This window comes from Mus caroli, chromosome 16 (genome assembly GCF_900094665.2).
Source record: "Mus caroli chromosome 16, CAROLI_EIJ_v1.1, whole genome shotgun sequence".
Lineage (NCBI taxonomy): Eukaryota > Metazoa > Chordata > Mammalia > Rodentia > Muridae > Mus > Mus caroli.
Window position 1 is genome coordinate 91,204,697 of NC_034585.1, and position 17,154 is coordinate 91,221,850.

The following is a 17,154-nucleotide window of genomic DNA, read 5'->3' on the forward strand; positions in this document are numbered from 1 at the left end:
TACACATACACCACACATACACCACATACACATCACACATACACCACACACACACACACACACACACACACACACACACACACACACACACAGTGAAGACTGACTTTTTCACAAGGCAGAACAGTCCCTGATCTCTAGGTTTCATCCTTTGCTGTTACCAATCTTGATGGGAATGAGAAAATAGGACAAAACCCAGTGCAAACAGACCTTACAACAAGGCCATGTCACCTCAGTCAAAGTTGTCTCTGTGTTTCAAATCTACAGAAAAGTTTTGAAGTCACCTCTGAGAACCTTCTAAGAGAAATAACGGACATTAAAAATAAATCCCCACAGTGACACGCACCTTTGGAGCCCTGTTTTTGAAGTGTGTTGTGAAGAGGAAAAAAATGAGCATTAAATTTTTCTGTAGCTACTAGATTCAGATATAGCTTTTCAGAGCTTAGAGGAGGTCATGCCCAGAAGTGAAGCCTCAGTGGTTGACACCAGCAGCCTGGTGGCTTGTTTATCTTATAATCAACCTGATTAATTGCCAGAAGGATCAGCCTGTGTTCCCTATAGGGGTGCCGTGACCTTGTTGTCGAAGGATGTGAAGTTCAGGCTCTTAGTCCTGAAGGTGGGAGTGGGTCAGACGCCCTCAGAGCACAATCGGCAATTACTGCCATTGTGTGGGTGAGATGTACGAGTGCTTCTTTCTCTCTGTTGGGTAGGAACTACAGGGAGAGAGAGCAGAATGGGTGGGAGATTCAAGACACCTGCAAAAGAGAGAGATGCATTTCTGCTCAATTCTGCAAAACTCAGTAAGGCCTTGTACACGAGGAAGGCTGAACACTTGGCCTGGGAACTCTCAGAGAAACGGTTGTCATTTGAAAGTGACCTTCATGAGAGAAGTTAGGCAGGAGGTTTCACAGGCTTCCCTCGTCACAGAGCCTGGGAAGCCCTGCTATGACCAAGAAGGGAGCATGCACTGCCCACCTGTGTCTTGTGACGGGCTGACGCTGTAGCTGTCGCTCTCCTTGTCCACGGATCCTGTAGCCCTGGGTGTAGGCAGTCTCCAGTCTGTGGTGAGGGTGTGTGCTGAGATGGTAGGGTGGGGTCTGTTGAGGGTCCACTGGCTGGCATACCGGTTTCTCGCTGTGGGTCCAGCCTTTGCATTCCTCCTGGTGGTGGGATCTGCAACAAATAAGGGGTATTGTGTGTCTGTCTTCAGGGGTCAAACAGAGCAAGCAGCTGTCACCTCCCTCATGACCTACTTACTAAGTTTGCCAGACATTTAAGTATTTTTAAAAATCCCATAAGCAGAAGAACACCCCCTTTGTGTTTGGAAGCTTCAGATTAACAATGGCCACAACATTCATTCAAACTTTCTAAATATCAATACCTCCCATAAGACAAGGAAACTTGACCAAATGTGTTTCTGAGATTCATTTACCCTGGTGCAGACTGATCTACACGATGCTCCCCACTCCACCTCACGGTATATCCCTCATCTTGACTCCAGGGTCATAGAACATGATCTCATTTGGAGAAAAAAAAAACAGTCATTGCATACATAATCAGTCATGAGGAGGTCACAGAGGGGATAGGGTGGGTCCCTATGCTATAACACTGTTGGACTTATGAAGAGAGAGATACAGGAGGAGGTTGCCCCCTGCAGGGAGAACCAAAAATTGTGTCTGAGTACAGGATAGCCAAAGGCTGTTGAAGCCTTGTTTCAAGTTTATTTCTAAGTTCAGTCAGTACTTTCCATCCAGTTATTTAAGCTAAAGCCCCTGGAGACAAAATATCACATTTTTTTTTTTCTGTCCCAACATCCTCTCAGCAAGTGACAGTATGTCTCTTGATGAGCATCATGGGAACTTTGATGAAGACTTGGATGGACTATTTAATATGAACAACAAATAGCTAAATGATATCTGGATAGCATGTGTCAACTGTCTATGAAAAATGTCAAGGTCTACGTGTATGTGGGGTACTGCCAGAGGCTTGTATCTTCTTTAAGTCTGGAACTCAGGTCAACAGGTGAATAGGGTAGTGTGGTCTTAGCTCAACCCTGGTGAACTAAGAAAAGGGACATATTAGTAGCAACGTGTGTTGGGCCCTGGAACAGGCCAGAGTATTACCTTTTATGAAATTCCATGGACCAGGGGAGGTGTTCTGTTCCCTAGAGTGATTTTTTTGGGACTCCGAATGAAAGTAGTTCAGGGTCCTGGAAGGGACTTTTCCACTTCTGAATTCTCTGCTTCTTAGAATGGCATAGTCTGGCCACTTTGTGATCAGCACTGATGCAGCTATTTCAAAGGAACAAACTGAGACCCAATTTTGGATATGGCTGCTTATGCCCAATTGCATGCTTCTGTGAGCTCAGAATTCTCTCCAGAGTAGATGCGAGGGTCTGTCTTTAGAGCTGTCTATACGGCTGGCTCACAGTAATTGTTTGGATTGGTACTTAGCCTGGAGTCACTTCACGGATGAACAATGGCAGTTTAGGCATGACACAGCTCTTCTGCCCGTCTGCTCAGGCACTGTGTCTTACTTGGCCAGATGTGGCCTGATCCTGGCTGTCTGGGTCTGTAGTTGGGTGTGCACAGGACCATGGCTTGTCCATAATCCCCACTGGAGCATGAAATGCTGACACGGGGCATCAGGGAAAAGCCTTTCTTTGCAAGTGGAAGATTTTCCCCTTTGCAGATTTCTAGTTATTGGTCTTTGAACTAATCCATCATTCTAGGATTTAGGAGAGGAACATTAAGAAGATGGCCAAATCAATACATTTTAAGATTCTCTGGGTCATCAAAAGACCCAGTCCTGCTGCATGCTTTTGGCTACATTGATTTTTTTTTTAAGGGCACATTTCATCTCTTGCAAAAATTCCATAGAAGAAGGCCTTATTAGAAGATAGTTTCTGTCTTTGATGTGAATGCAAACGAGCCATGCCAAAATGTTGGAGCCCTGTGCACAACAAGGTGTGAATGATAATTGCGAATTTTCCCAGGGAAGAGGAACATTCCAGAGAGGTCCTCCACAGAGAGAAAAACAGTGTCATGGGTAGGAGTCTAAATGTCTTCCAGGCACTATTGACTTGATAAGTGGAGCTTAAATAGTACAGCTTGTTATTTAAATGCTAATGAGTCTTTTCTAGAAAATTACCCAGCCCCTTATGTAAGTTTTGAGGAATCTCATTTTTTATTCCTTGGGTTTCAAATTACAGCCACACTTGTTGAGGATTTTGGGTGCTCTCTCAGAATAGATGCAGGGGCTAGGGCAGACTCAAAGTCTCTAACTCTCTTCACAAGTTTCCAAGTTTCTCACCCGGGTTCCCTGCCTTAGAAAGCTCTTTTCTCAGTGTGGTCTTCTTTCCCCACTGAGACCTCCCTATTTGGAAAATTTCTATTCAGAGCTGCAACTCTTTTCAAGTTAATTCTATTCATTATCCCAAGTCCCCCTGGATGAGGACAGAGCTAGCAGTGGCCTGATAAATGTTGAAAATATAGGTCATGGTATCAGTTTTCTGAGCCGCAGGCCACAGTTCTGATCTGTGCTATGCAGGTGTCCCAGGGTTAGAATCGTGTCAGGATGTGGGAAGGCAAGGATATCTGACACACTTTTTTTTTAAACATAACCAGGTTTTAGCAACCCGTTTTTGTATCTGAATTGAACTTGATGTGGTAGCTTCCAACAGCAATGTAAATACTTGGATTTTGCTCGATGGTAACTTTGCTTATCTAGGGATTTTTCTGCCCTGCATGGAAGATTCTTTGCCAACCTCCCAAGCCTCTAATATAAATACAACTTAGTGATTAAGCAGCATGCTTGCCAAGCAGCCAATGAGTTAGAGGACAGGGGTATAAATAACTCCGGACCTTTCAACTCTGGGTCTAAATCTGCATTAAGTTTTCTGCCCATTGAATCAAATTATTTTAATTATCCCGAATTCGGGATCAGAGAGGATTGTGTGGGTAACCGGTTGGTTACAAAAGCATGTCACATGTTGTGTGCTCACTGGATTAGTCTTCCTTTAATCATCTGCTATCTGTCCTCAGGTCTCAGAGATGAGGCCTCAGCTATGCACGGAGAACTCAGTGGCCTTCCCATGTATAACAGTCAATCATTTCCCTATTTGAGTAGCAAATGTTTATCCAGGGTTTATGGTGCATTGGATCATGGGATCACCCTGCCCACAGGAGCTATTTTCTTCCTGCACTCTCTCGTACCATTCTGGGTGACAGAGAATATATTCAGGGTTGTAGTAATACGGATTCAATGTATGTTTTAAGCTTTCTTATCATTATTTAGATATAACCTACTCACATCTTCCTATTTTTTAAAATCATTTCTATGTGAATTAAAAGTCAGTATAATGTAAATGCTAGGAAATCAGTTATTATATTGTATTGTTAGGGTGTGGTGTATGGGGGAGTTGAATCTACAGACAAAAAGGGAGTAGATATGAGAGCTCATGATATGTATATGATATATGTATGTGTACACACACATTCATGTATATTGACCTGTGTGTTGTATAAGCCTGCTTTAGTTCCCACGTCCTTTATGTAGTATCATCTATTCTCAGCGGTCACACAAAGTGGTGAAGTGTATGGCTTTCGAATCATGTTACCTAGTTTTCAAGTCTAGTTTTGTTACTCAAAGGCTATGTAACTCTGGCTTTGTGATCTCATTTGGGTAGGCCTGCGTACCTCATTTCTGAGACTGGTGACATCACTGCCACCTCTAGCTTTGGGTGATCTGAATGTGTCAGAGAATCCAGGGTATAAAAGTCTATGGTGCCTGAGCAGCAGACCCTCAACCTGCTGGAAACGTCCCAGGTGTATTGGGAAGATTCAATGGATTAATCAAGAGAGCTAAAATCTTGGTTTAGACAGTTTGACAGAAGAACGTCCCTTAACAATTCATAATCCAGACTTCTCAGATGGGTGAAGATGGCCAGGGATGGGCAGGCAAGGGCCAGGCTGAGAGCCACATGACCAAGTCACTTGCTGTGGCATAGTAGAGGGCTGTGAATTTGCTCTAGTCAGAAATGATGCAGGGCTGGGAAGGAGATGGGCATGGTAAGGACCTGAGTTTTCCTGGCCGAGGCTCAGCTACCTTCCCTGGGTTCCTCTGCATTGGGAGATTGCAGCTTGTGGGCTGGGGATTTAGCATCTGGGAAGTCAGTATATCTATGATCCATGTTCACATCTTGCAGGGAGCCAGGACCTGTGGGCAGACCTTGGCTCCAGTAGCTCTCACAGTTATAAAGTCCCAGTGCAGAAATGGCACCAGCCTTTCTAGATATTAAGGTGAGGGAAAGGCATGTGAAGGGGGCTCTTCTCAGAGCCCCAGGGTCTTCAATTCCTGGGCTTACAGATTCTTACTAGGCCGTGTGGCTGTCTGGGACTTAGGGATGTTCGTTCTGCTATCAGGTTGAGGGAACTGAGCAAGTCACCTCCCCCTCGGGACCTTGACTCCCTCATCTGTGCGAGGACTGAATTCCATGTGAACTTGACAATCTGTGTCACTGGGCGGCGAGAGGACCAGATGCCAGTAGTACTTGGTAACTATTTGACCCTCAATATCCAGCAGTTCTCCAACCAAGGACTCGGCCAACCATTGACCACAAGTATCTAGAAAACAAAACGTGTCCATCTAGAACATGTAGAGACGTCTTGTCATCATTCTCTAACTGTGATGAGATAGCAGCTATCCATAAATGGTATACAGTTTACATACAGTGTAATACAGTATACATATAGTGTGCATACAGTGTACACAGGGTGTACATACGGCAGTGCACAGTGTGCACACAGTGTACATATATTGTGCAAGGCATTATAAGGAATCTGTACATTATTTAGAGTATATGTGAAGTTGACTACACCTTATGTAGAAACACTGGACCACTGTATTCATTACTGTTTGTGATCTTAGCATAGCACAAGCTAGAGTTGCCTTGGAAGAAGGAACCTCAACTGGGAAAGTGCCTCTATCAGACTGACTTGTAGATAACTTTGTGGGGCATTTTCTTGATGGATGTGCCAGGGCCCAGCCCATTGTGGTTAGCGCTGCCCCTGGGCAGGTGGTTCTGGGTTGTATATGAAAGCAGGATAAGTAAGTTGCAGAGAGCAAGCCCAGTAAGCAGCAACCCTCCATGACCTCTGCAACAACTGCTGCCTCCAGGTTCCTGTTATGTTTGAGTTCTTACCTTGATTTCCCTCAGTGATGGACTATAACCTGGGGTGTGTAAGCCGGAGGAATAACTCTTTTCCTCCCCAAGTTGATGTGGATTGTGATGTTTATCACAGCAATAGAAAGTGAACTAAGAGAGCCATTGTATTCATGGTACTCTGGCAGCTATAACTTGGAGGTCCAGGAACCCATAGATATCAAGGATGGATGCATGGTAAATGTTCTGTACACAGGGGAGCAATCAATGGATGGATGAATGAGTAACTTTCAGGTATATATGATATCCAATCCCTTAAAAAAATCAATCATAGGTCATCACAGTCGTAGACCTTGCTACTTTTCCCAGGAGGAGATCTTGTGGGTGGGCATCTTTCCATCAGAAGGGAAGAAAGAATGCACTTTCTCTGGGAGGTTAGGGCACACAGACCTGCTGAACAGAAATCTCTGGAGATGGATGAGAAAGGGGGTAATAAATTGAGTTTCCAAGTCCTACATGAGTAAGTTAAATACCCGTTTACTCTTATCCCAATCACTCTGATCCCAGCACCCTATAATTGATCAGCACTTGATCTTTACAGGGTACATGCCTAAGTCATATGCTGGGAGCAGGGTGTGAACAGAGTCCCAGGTTCAAGGGATTCAATGTCATTCATACAGACATCAATGTCATTCATACAGAAGGAAGGAAGGAAACTGAGCAAAAGATGTGGCCAAAGCATGTGTCTTCACATACTGAGAGCAGTGAATGGCACATTGTTTCCATTCCTCATACACAGGAAAAGAATTTGGCGCAACTCTCTGGCAATCTAATAAAATACTTGGGAACACAAACTCTGCAGTTGGAGTCGTGTTTGTATACAGACAACAGCTTCCAATGTTCTAGTAATAAATAAAGACCCCTGCAATAGCAACATGATCCTAACATAGAGGATGCAAGAATGATGCCTTTTGTAGTTGAGACCATGGGGAATATAGTTGGATCGTAGAAACGTTGGCATTCACTGGGACTGGATCCCAGAACTTCCTTGGGTACGAAAGCCTGCAGATGCTCAAGACTCTTTGACACAATGACACGGTGTTTGCATAGAACTTGTGTGTGTCCTCCCACACACTTCAAACAACAGATTCCTAATAGTACCTAATTTAATGCAAATGCTATAGAACTCTGTTATACTGCATGTCTGAGGGAACTGTTATCAGGGAGCCTCAGCCCTGCTCGGTACAGGTGGAATCTTTACGAGGAGTTCTGATGTGTGTGCAGCTGCACCGACAGAGGCAGAACTCTTGGCTATAGAGCTGGCTTCACAAATGTATCTCTGCAAACATAACAAGCTCTAATGAGCTGGACTTAGGCCATCGGACCCCAGGAGTTTGTTAATATAGATGTGGCAGCTAGTTAGAGGTGGTGGCAAGCTCCAGGGAGCAAGAGCGAGCAAGGATCTGCACTCCAGGACATTCCTGAAGGTCAAGCTTCTTGGGGTGCTGTGGGGCTAAGTCACTCAGTGTCTTCATTAAAAACAAACACAACACACACACACACACCTTGCATATTACTGTTCTCTACCCTGTTTAGGCTTGAGAATGTAGTTAATGGGATAATTAAAAGATTGCAGACATCCTTAAGAGAGTGTTTTCAGGATGACTCTGAATAATTCCATCTTAGGATGGGAGAAGAGACCTGGAGAGCAGTGCCCAAACTTGAATCGCTTTTCTTTCTGTCAGCATGGTTTAATGAAATTCACCGTTAAGGAGAGAAGCATGCTCTCAAGTTGTAGTGTTTCCAGGTGACAGCCAGGTTGGATTCTGGGACAACGTGGTAGGACTATCAGGATGGACCCCACGTACATTGCATGGCTTGGACAGCTGTTTCTGTCTCTTGCTCTCTTAACTGCTTTCATGGCAGCTCGCCAGCACCCCAGGGCTGTGTCTACTCCAGTGCTCCGGAGAATCTTGGGGTTTTTCCCTCCCTGCTCTCTCTTGACAGCCAGCTCCAGCTCTCCCTCTGATGACCTTGGTTCCCCTCTGACCTTGGTTTATACCACCTCCTCCTCCATGAAAGAGTTTACAAAAAAACCCAGGTCTAGCGGGTTCCTCCCACCATCCCTGTACCCTGTACTTGATTGACCTGACTTTGTGCCTCTTCACACTGTCTTTTCTTTATCTATCATTTCCAGAGAAAGAAACCATAATATCTGCTTTCCCACTAAAATGAAAAATACAGTCTTTCCTCATTTTGTTTGCAGTACATTCCCAACACTGAGTATGAGCCATATATGCAAAGTGAAACCTGAATAAACATTTCTAAATGCTGAATGGAGGAATTCTATTTCCCCAGTGATGCATAACAACTTCATAGCCATGAGGCATGGAGCACACTCCTCCCTGCCTCATGCTAGAGTCCCTGGTTTACAGTGTCTGCACGTGGTACAAATTCATCTCTGATATTTTAAATGCCATCAAAACCACTTCCCATTATCCCATGGCATATTCTTCACGCTGCTGGAAGTTTCTGGTACATTCCTGTCATTGCTTCTGCTCCTGCATTAACTATTTGTGATAGCTACTGTGCATGGTGCCTTTGCTCTCAAAGGTAAGCACCATTTTGTGTTGCTTTTTACCTGCCAGATGGAACCAATGTGCTGTGATCAAGGCAGGCAAAGACATATCTCCCAGATGTGTCAATGTCTTTTGATTTAAGAGAAAAGAAAATGTAGCCTAGAAATCTGAAGAGGCTGGAGCCAGATCTCAGCTCACAGTGATAAAGTCAAAGAGTGGTCAAGGCCTTGAAGCATTTTAGTAACAAGGCTCTTAGCTTGTAGACACAAGCCCAGAGAACTAGTGGTTCCTACTATTTGTGTCTCCAGAACATATTGACATTCTCAGAAGGAAGGAGACTAGTTTTGCACAAGGGACAAACCAAACATGGCTTCAACATGGTGAAAGCCACAGTCTCAGGTGGTCTTTAGCTCTGTTCAATGCTATCCTGAGTGTTACAACCTGGTTTGGGAACTGATCAGTCACGCCACGAAGCTCACTGCCTGGCATAAGCTAGAATTTGTAAGCCACAGCTTCCAGCAATGCATCATGGGTTTCTTCATGATATTATATGTCTCTAAAAGTGTGGTATTTTACATAGAGAGTGATTAGGGACTTACAAGTGAGATGGCAAAGCTTCCAAAGTGACAATTGGGACATTAATTTCTCACCCTTTGAGGGGATTTATGAATAGTTTCAATTATGAATAAACAAGACTATCTAATTAATAAGCTAGATGTACATTAGGAAACTTCTTTGCAGTAATCAATTTCCACCAATTACCAATGCAAATATGAATAACTAAGCTGAACAATATCTCCAGATTTAGCTGCCAGAAGCACCACTCTTCTCTGTGTGTTTAGGAGACGAATGTTAGCTTTGAGGTCAGACATGTCTACAGCAGCTTTCTGTGTGCACTTCATGTGCACAACCTTGGACTATTGGTCTGAAACTCCATCTTCCAATGCCTGAAACAAAGACTCTGACATCTACTTTTTAACTGAAAGGTTGCTGTAGATAACACATGTGAGATTGTTTCTCTCCCCCAAACGTGACACTGCATGACACATTCAAGTTAATCACCCTTCTCTTTCCCATGTTGTATAAAGTTCAAAGGGTTATCTTCACCTGAAATTTCTAGCAATTTCTACAGTAACCCAAGACTAAGGTGTGTTGGTTTGAGTTGATACACACCTAAGAAGTAATAAAGGACGCTTCAACATCCCAACTGAAAGTTCATCACATCTATTGCTTAGGTGTGTGATTGAGAAAGCCCATCCTTTTATTTTCGAGGGGCACGGATATTGTTAGCATTGACAACAGCCATACATTCCAAGGGCTGCTGAACACTCACTCGTTCCTGGCCGAGCATCGGAGACATCCACCAGGGGCCCGGTGGCCTGAGACACCGATTGGTAATGCACCGTGTGAGTCACCGTCAGTGACTTCTGTTTGGCTGCCTCCCCGAAGTCAGCATCCGTCAACAGGACTGTGGAGCGGTCATCTGCAAGAGGGGGCACACAGGAAAGCCAAGTGTGTTTAACAAAGGTGAGAACAAACGGCAGTCTAAAGAGGCACACACACACACAGATAGAGAGGCTTGACTTCTTGTGAAAACAACGTCACTCAGTGTAGCTGACCACTTGGTATACTTTGGGGTTTATGTGTTTGTCCAAAGCTTGCCTGACATACTGTACAATGTCAATGCTCCCAGTGATAGGGTTGCCCCGTGAGACAGACCTTTTCAGCTGCTGGAACACTCTGTAGAATTAAACCTTCCAGTTCCCACAACTGAGGTTGGTCAGTGTTTGGAGAAGGGGGAGAAGGCCTTTCCTGAGGAACTTGATGGTTCCTTTCCTTTCTCCGGCTATGTCTGAGCTTTAATCATTAAAAGCTTAAGGGTACATGTTTTGACTGACTTCAAGGATCTCTCTCTTGTAAGTCCCTCAGGGCACGGGCTCCGGAAAGCTGGGAAGGCAAGAGCCAGGGCCTTGGGGTCCCAAGGAGAACAGCTGTGTGAGATGCACATGCCACTGTCTATCTGAGGACCGTCATTCTCTTTCCCATTTCCTTTAGAGTTCTTTGACACAAAGGGAGACTTTGGTTGGGAAGTAAGGAGTTTCTGTACATTTTCAGAGACTGTGAGTCAGGCTAATGTTCTGATTATCAGTCAGCCAGGACCTGCTACAGCATGCCGGAAGGGATGGGGGATTGGGGGGGGTTACTGATGCTATGCTCATCAACAACACAGCAAGCAAGGCTTCTGTGCCCAAAAATGGCTCTGAACAGAGAGAACCTTACAAAACCCAGTTGCTCAGGCTCTGGCAGGGGAGGAAAGGCCTCTTGAAGTTAGAATCAAATTTCTTGGCAAAGAAGTGGAGAGGAGGCTGCCAAGCTGTCTGCGAGTGTCCCGGCGGGTGGCACGGCACAGGTTGGTATTGAGATGAGTTTGCCAGAGCTGGGCTTGGAGGCTTGGCTCTGGAGCTGTCATTCAAACCCTCATAGAAAGTGGGATTTGCACAGATATGGAGTCTCACAATTACAGCTGATACCAGAGGACCCCCTAGCTACGTTGGTTTGTCCTCTACAATGCAGCAGCTGCATTGTGGATTCTGGTAGGTAGTTATGTTTTTAAGATGAGATTCGCGGCTGGGTTATAAATCTGTCCTGGGAAATGTGAAGTGCCTCCTTGCTGATTGCGAGCTTAGCCATTCATTCTGGGCAGAAATAAATGGTGGTCTAATGTTTGATCCTTATAACCAAAGCCCAGAGTGTTTCCTAGTAATTAGAAAACGCCATCGACCCACTCTTTTGGAATTATAGGAGACAAATGATGGTCAGCGACAGATGACGGTGGGCAGATTGTGATGGGTCTCTGGCTGTGGGTCATGGTGACATACAGAGATGACTGGCAGGTTGTCTGGTATTCAGCCAGTAACAAAGAGCTCATGGAAGCCATGTACCACTGACAGGCTCCATCCTGCTGTAACAGGCATTTGAAGGATTATGAAGGGTCTGAGGAGGGATACTTACAAATGTCCTCTGTACTCCTCCCTGTTACCTAACCACTGTGACCTGCCAAGCTCCCTAGCCTCCCCGCATTCTCAAATCAACACACAGGCTGTTGGCCTAGCAGAGTGCATGGCCAAAGGTGATTAATTTAATTTTAATGCCCTATCTCTGGAGGTCAGTAAGAGAGGTATTACCTAAGTCCCAGCAGCAAAAACATACAACCAAAAGCAAAGCACGGCCTTTGATTTGCATTGACAAAAACTATCACACCCTATGGCACTCAAGAGAAAGTGGGCTTCCTATTTGATATGGGCCTAAGAATTAATGGGAGTCCTGTGACTGAGGGCTCAACTGGACTTGGTCACAGTTTTGCTGATTGAAGGGCAGACTGGGCCTTGGCATTTCAGAGTCATCAGCTCAAGACACCTTTCCAAATGGTGGGACAAGGGAAGGGTGAAGGGAGGAACTGTTCCTTCCACCTGACCTCCTCTTGCAGCCTTCCTGGGAGGAGTGTTCAGGGGCCATACTAGGAGGCAGGCATTGTATCTCGTCCATGGGGAAAGGGCTGATCTGGTGAGTGGTGGAGGATACCTCCCAAAGCAAATGAAGTTTGCAAAGGGGGAGGTCCCAATGACTGTCTACTAAGATGCTGGTCTTGATTTTCATGGTTCTCGAAGCCTCACGGGATTCAAGAGGGTCATGATAGCAGGTGGCAATACCCCATCACTAGAATGGATGATATGGTGGTAAAGCTGAAAGTCAGCCAGAAATTCTGAGTCTACTCCTGTCTGGTGACTTCGGCCAGTTTTAAAAACCTTTCCACATCTCATAGAAGAGCAGTCTCTTTCCTGTGATCCAATAGGCAGTTAAGCGAGTAACATGGAATGTGCTAAAAGAGACCGTGGGCTTTAGAGAGCTCTCAATAAATGCTAGGGGCTGCCATGGTTGTTACCAATCACAGGATGGCAGCACGTCAAGATGCTGTTTTGGTGGTGGAGAGGCCATGGTACTTGTCATTTTTCATGGCTTCCCTTAAGACTGAGAAATTTGGGCGGGGATTTGCAGGGTAGAGATCTGGCTGTTTCAGCTCGGGATTTTATGGGATGCTGGGAATAGGGAGACAGCCTGCATGGCGGTATTTATTTGTTTAAGTCTTAATCAAATCTTGAAGGTTTATTTAATGAAGGCTGACCTTATCAGGGTTGGCAAGGAGAGCATAGAGGACTTCTAAGATGAAGCTTTGCAAGGCGGGCCTGAGGAGCTCATTGTGCTGCAAAGTTTTCATCGTTGGAGGGACAGCAGTTTCTCCAGGAAAGGCCCAAAGTGAGCAGAGTTGGGGGACTATTGACTGGCACTTATTATTCCCCTTGGCTTCTCTACTCATGGGGCATGCAAACTATTCCCATCAAGAGCTTCCCATGCTCATAGGTCAGGAGGAGGAAACATGGTGATCTCTCATCCTACAGCAGCCACTCCCTGGAACCTTAGGTAAGCAGGGCACCTTACCTATGGTCTCCATTGTGTCTCTCTCTTCAATCAAAAGCTGAGCCCTGGGTATATCAATGTGCATTCTCAAAGTCTGCTGCTGTTTGCTTAAGGTATCTGAAGTCCGTGTGTTTTTGCTGAGAATAAAAGAGAGCATGTGTTAGCCAACCCAGTTCAACGTGATGTTACAAAGGCACATCACTCTCTTATCAACCTGGTCTGTTGTTTAATTACAAAAGTACCTTGAAGAGATAAAAGGGCAATATACATGACAGAAAATGCCTTTCCTTCAGTCAAGAGATATGTATTAAGATTAAATTTCAGTAGACAAAGGAGATTCAGAACATATACACTTATAATAGGTGGGATCAATAATGATCAGTCTTGAGAAAGTTACCATTTCTTGGGTAAGGGTGATAATGACCTTAAAAAGGGACATTCAGATAATGAAATATATAGTTATACATTATATATCTCATCTATCTATCTATCTATCTATCTATCTATCTATCTATCTATCATCTACCTATCTATCTATTTATCATAAGCCAGTCTATCTATCCATTTATTTACCTGCTTATGTATCTATCCATCTATCACCTGACTATCTATCTATCTATCTATCTATCTATCTATCTATCTATCTATCTATTATCTATCATATGCCTGTTTGTCTACCTATCCATTTATTTACCTACCTATCATCTATCTACCCACCTATCATCTGACTATTTATCTATCTATCTATCTATCTATCATCTATCTATAGTGAGGATAGCAGGGGAGGAAGCCTGTGAACAGCTGGGCACTGGATGGTGGCTTCACTAACAGATCTATATTAATATCTGGTATCCTTTTGTTTTTCTTCTACTGACAAGCCATAGCCTTGTTAGCATCTCCAACATCACTTTGATTTTCCTAGCTGAGCACTATTTTGAAATAGAGAGAAAAAACTCAGTCACTAAAATAATTTTATCTCAAAATTTGTGTACCAGAAAATTACTCTGAGAGTGAATTCTCAAGTAATGGAGGAAGTAGGTGGTAGATCTGCCTGGCGTAATCACAGCTCCAAGTTAAACCTTCATGTTGAACAGCCGACAGAGGCCTTAATTAGCAATCCACTTAGGGGTGGTTCAGTCTTTCATACAGACGTGCTAGATGTTAAAATGTTTTCCGAAGCACCCCCTTGCAAATGGAAGGCATTGGGATACTTCAGTGAAGCTGTTTATGGTAGGCCTAAGTCCAGGGGCAGAATCTTCAAAATCTCTACAGGGTGATTTCTAGAATCAGGTTCACCTGTTGGTTCCTTGACTTTCCTTCCTTCCTTCTTCCTTCCCTCTCTTCTAGTGTCTGTCTGTCCATCATGCTTGTGCCTGTGCGTGTGGAGTTAACATTGGGTGTCTTTCCTCAATACCTCCTTAACTTCTTTTTTTGAGATGGTGTCTGGTTGACACCAGTGCTACCTGTCTAGGCTAGGCTAGTTACCCAGCAGGTATCCAGTGACTCTGACCCAGGTAGGTACACCTGACTTTTTATATGGGTGCTTGGGATTTGAACTTTGGTTCCAGTACTTGTATGGCAGGCTCTTTACCCACTGATCCATCTCCCGAGTCCCATTTGTTCCTTATATTCAAGGCAGAGAGCAAGGTCTACATGGTGCACTTAAAGTGCTTTTCTCTCCAATGAAGGAATTCCTAGACCTCTGTCTCCTTAACTCTTTCTCACCTACTCTTAAACCAAGTAGCTGATGGAAATCACCCAAACACCATGCCCATTTGAGAAAGCCCTGTATGCTGCCTGTTGAGGCCCAGGTTACAACTGGATGTTTTATGACACCCCTCTCTTCCTGCAAATGTAAACAAAGCACCCCACAAGCAAAGCTATATTCAGAAGGTTCACTGCTCGTCTGGGTGCTTCATCTCCAACCACATTTCTTGCTCTACAGACTCATAACTGGGTCATATACCCCAATCATGCTAATTATGAGCAGCCCACATTCAACCCTTTTGGCCTGTTTTTTTTTTTCACATGGTCTTTATACACTTGCAAATTATTTCACTTCCTATTGCACTCATGGTTAAAAAGAAGAAGAAGAAGAAGAAGAAGAAGAAGAAGAAGAAGAAGAAGAAGAAGAAGAAGAAGAAGAAGAAGAAGAAGAAGAAGAAGAAGAAGAAGAAGAAGAAGAAGAAGAAGAAGAAGAAAGGGGACCAGTGCAGAGATTCACACAGTGGCAGTTGAGGTCCCTGGGGGACGATGTGCTGATGCCATATGCTTCTACCCTCTGAGTTTCCACAGAAACACATGGGCAGCCTCTATCCTGTGAATATCCAACAGACCCCTTCAGAAGCCATGGAGGACTCAAGAATGTCCTTGTACCAAAAATAGAAACCGGAATGGTTCCTTCACCTTAAGAATAGTTATGAGGAAGCAGCTGGTCTGACAGGCTATGAGCACCAGGAACAGGTTACACTCAACTGACAATGAAAGATCCCTGTCTCAGGGATATAGGAAACAAGTTAAGTAACCGCTGTGAAGACTCTGCTGGCATGGGACAATGACACTGTGTGACAAGGACAGTGAGGAAGTGAGGGCTAGAGGGAGAGTCCCATATCTCTGGAGAAGATGCTGCCAGGCCCCACAGTGGAAAGGCAAGCAAATGGCTCAGTGAACCTTGAGACCCAGGCCCTCGCCAGTGAGGCCCCTGTCTGTACTTCCTGTTCCCTTTGGAGAGAGCTTATCCCCTGCCCCGCCCCCCTGCAACGTCCTTGTGATGCCTGCTTAGCAGCCATCTTTTCAGTAGGCCAGGTTGGCCCTGCGGGGGAATACCTCCTGTCCTAGCCCCATTCTCTACTTAATTTAGTTTTCTTGGCACCGTCTCTAGCATATGTTTAATCAAGTCAATTAAACATATGTAATTGGCTTATCTTATTCATTATCTGTCTCTCCCACTGGAATCACATCTCCACAGGGATAGACGCATCTGCTCCGGTCCTTACGAGTCCCCAGAACAGCAGGTGGCCAGAGGAGGTACTCAATAAGTATTAAATGTGTCAGGTTATCTTGTGTGACAGGCTATAAACTTAGTAACCTTAGTCCCAAAGACTTTGCCGTGGTTGATAACCTTCCTGGTCTCAAGGGCTAAGCTCCAACTAAGGTGTTTCATGATATTAATATTTATGGCCATGCTTGGGTTTTCTATTGTTTAACATACAAAGGATGATCCTCAAAACCTATTACCATTGGTCATTATAGTCACAGGAAAACTTTAAACAATGTAATTAGTAGAAACCTATTTGCAACCTAGAGGACTCTGTTTTTTAAATGTGGAAGCAAAATGACAATATAAGATTACATAGCACAGGTCTCGGCTGAACGGGTTAGCTATCAAAATATGACCTCTGACCAGCCATTCGACATTTTGCCACTGTTTGATTAAAACAGCAGCGGCAGGGAAAGCAGAGGGAACTTTATAAGACACTGTCTTCCTGTTTCATCCTGTGAGTTTGTTACCACTATGATTCTTCAATTTCTTATATGAGTGTGTGTATAAATGTGTGTCTGTATCTATGAGTGGGTATATACATGTGTGTGTCTGTGTATATGAGTGTGTATCTGTGTGTATGATTGCATGTGTATGAATGTGTGTAAGCATGTATGAATGTGCCTATGTATAAGTGTATATCTGTGTCTATGAGTGTGTATGTACAAGTATATGTGTTTGAGTATCTGAGTGTGGTTTTGTATCTATGAGTGTATATTCATGCATATGCATGAGTGTGTGTGTGAGTGTGTATAGGTGTTAGTGCATATATGACTGTCTGTGTATGAGTGTGAATATATGTATACATGTCTGTGTATAAGTGTGTATGAATGAGTATATTTATGAATGTCTGTTTCAGTGAGGGTCTGTGTGTGTGTGTGTGTGTGTGTGTGTGTGTG

General features: G+C 44.2%; 1 protein-coding gene across 1 annotated transcript in view; it reads right to left on the reverse strand.

Annotated features, from left to right (window-relative positions):
• Window positions 1-17,154, reverse strand: part of Dscam (DS cell adhesion molecule) — a 577,624-nt gene that overhangs the window by 17,654 nt on the left and 542,816 nt on the right. The window contains exons 29-31 of the mRNA XM_021184771.2: window positions 13,237-13,352; window positions 10,073-10,222; window positions 973-1,170 (exon numbers count right to left, since the gene is read on the reverse strand). Coding sequence (XP_021040430.1) covers window positions 973-1,170; window positions 10,073-10,222; window positions 13,237-13,352 — 464 coding nt within the window. The remainder of the gene's footprint in view (window positions 1-972; window positions 1,171-10,072; window positions 10,223-13,236; window positions 13,353-17,154) is intronic.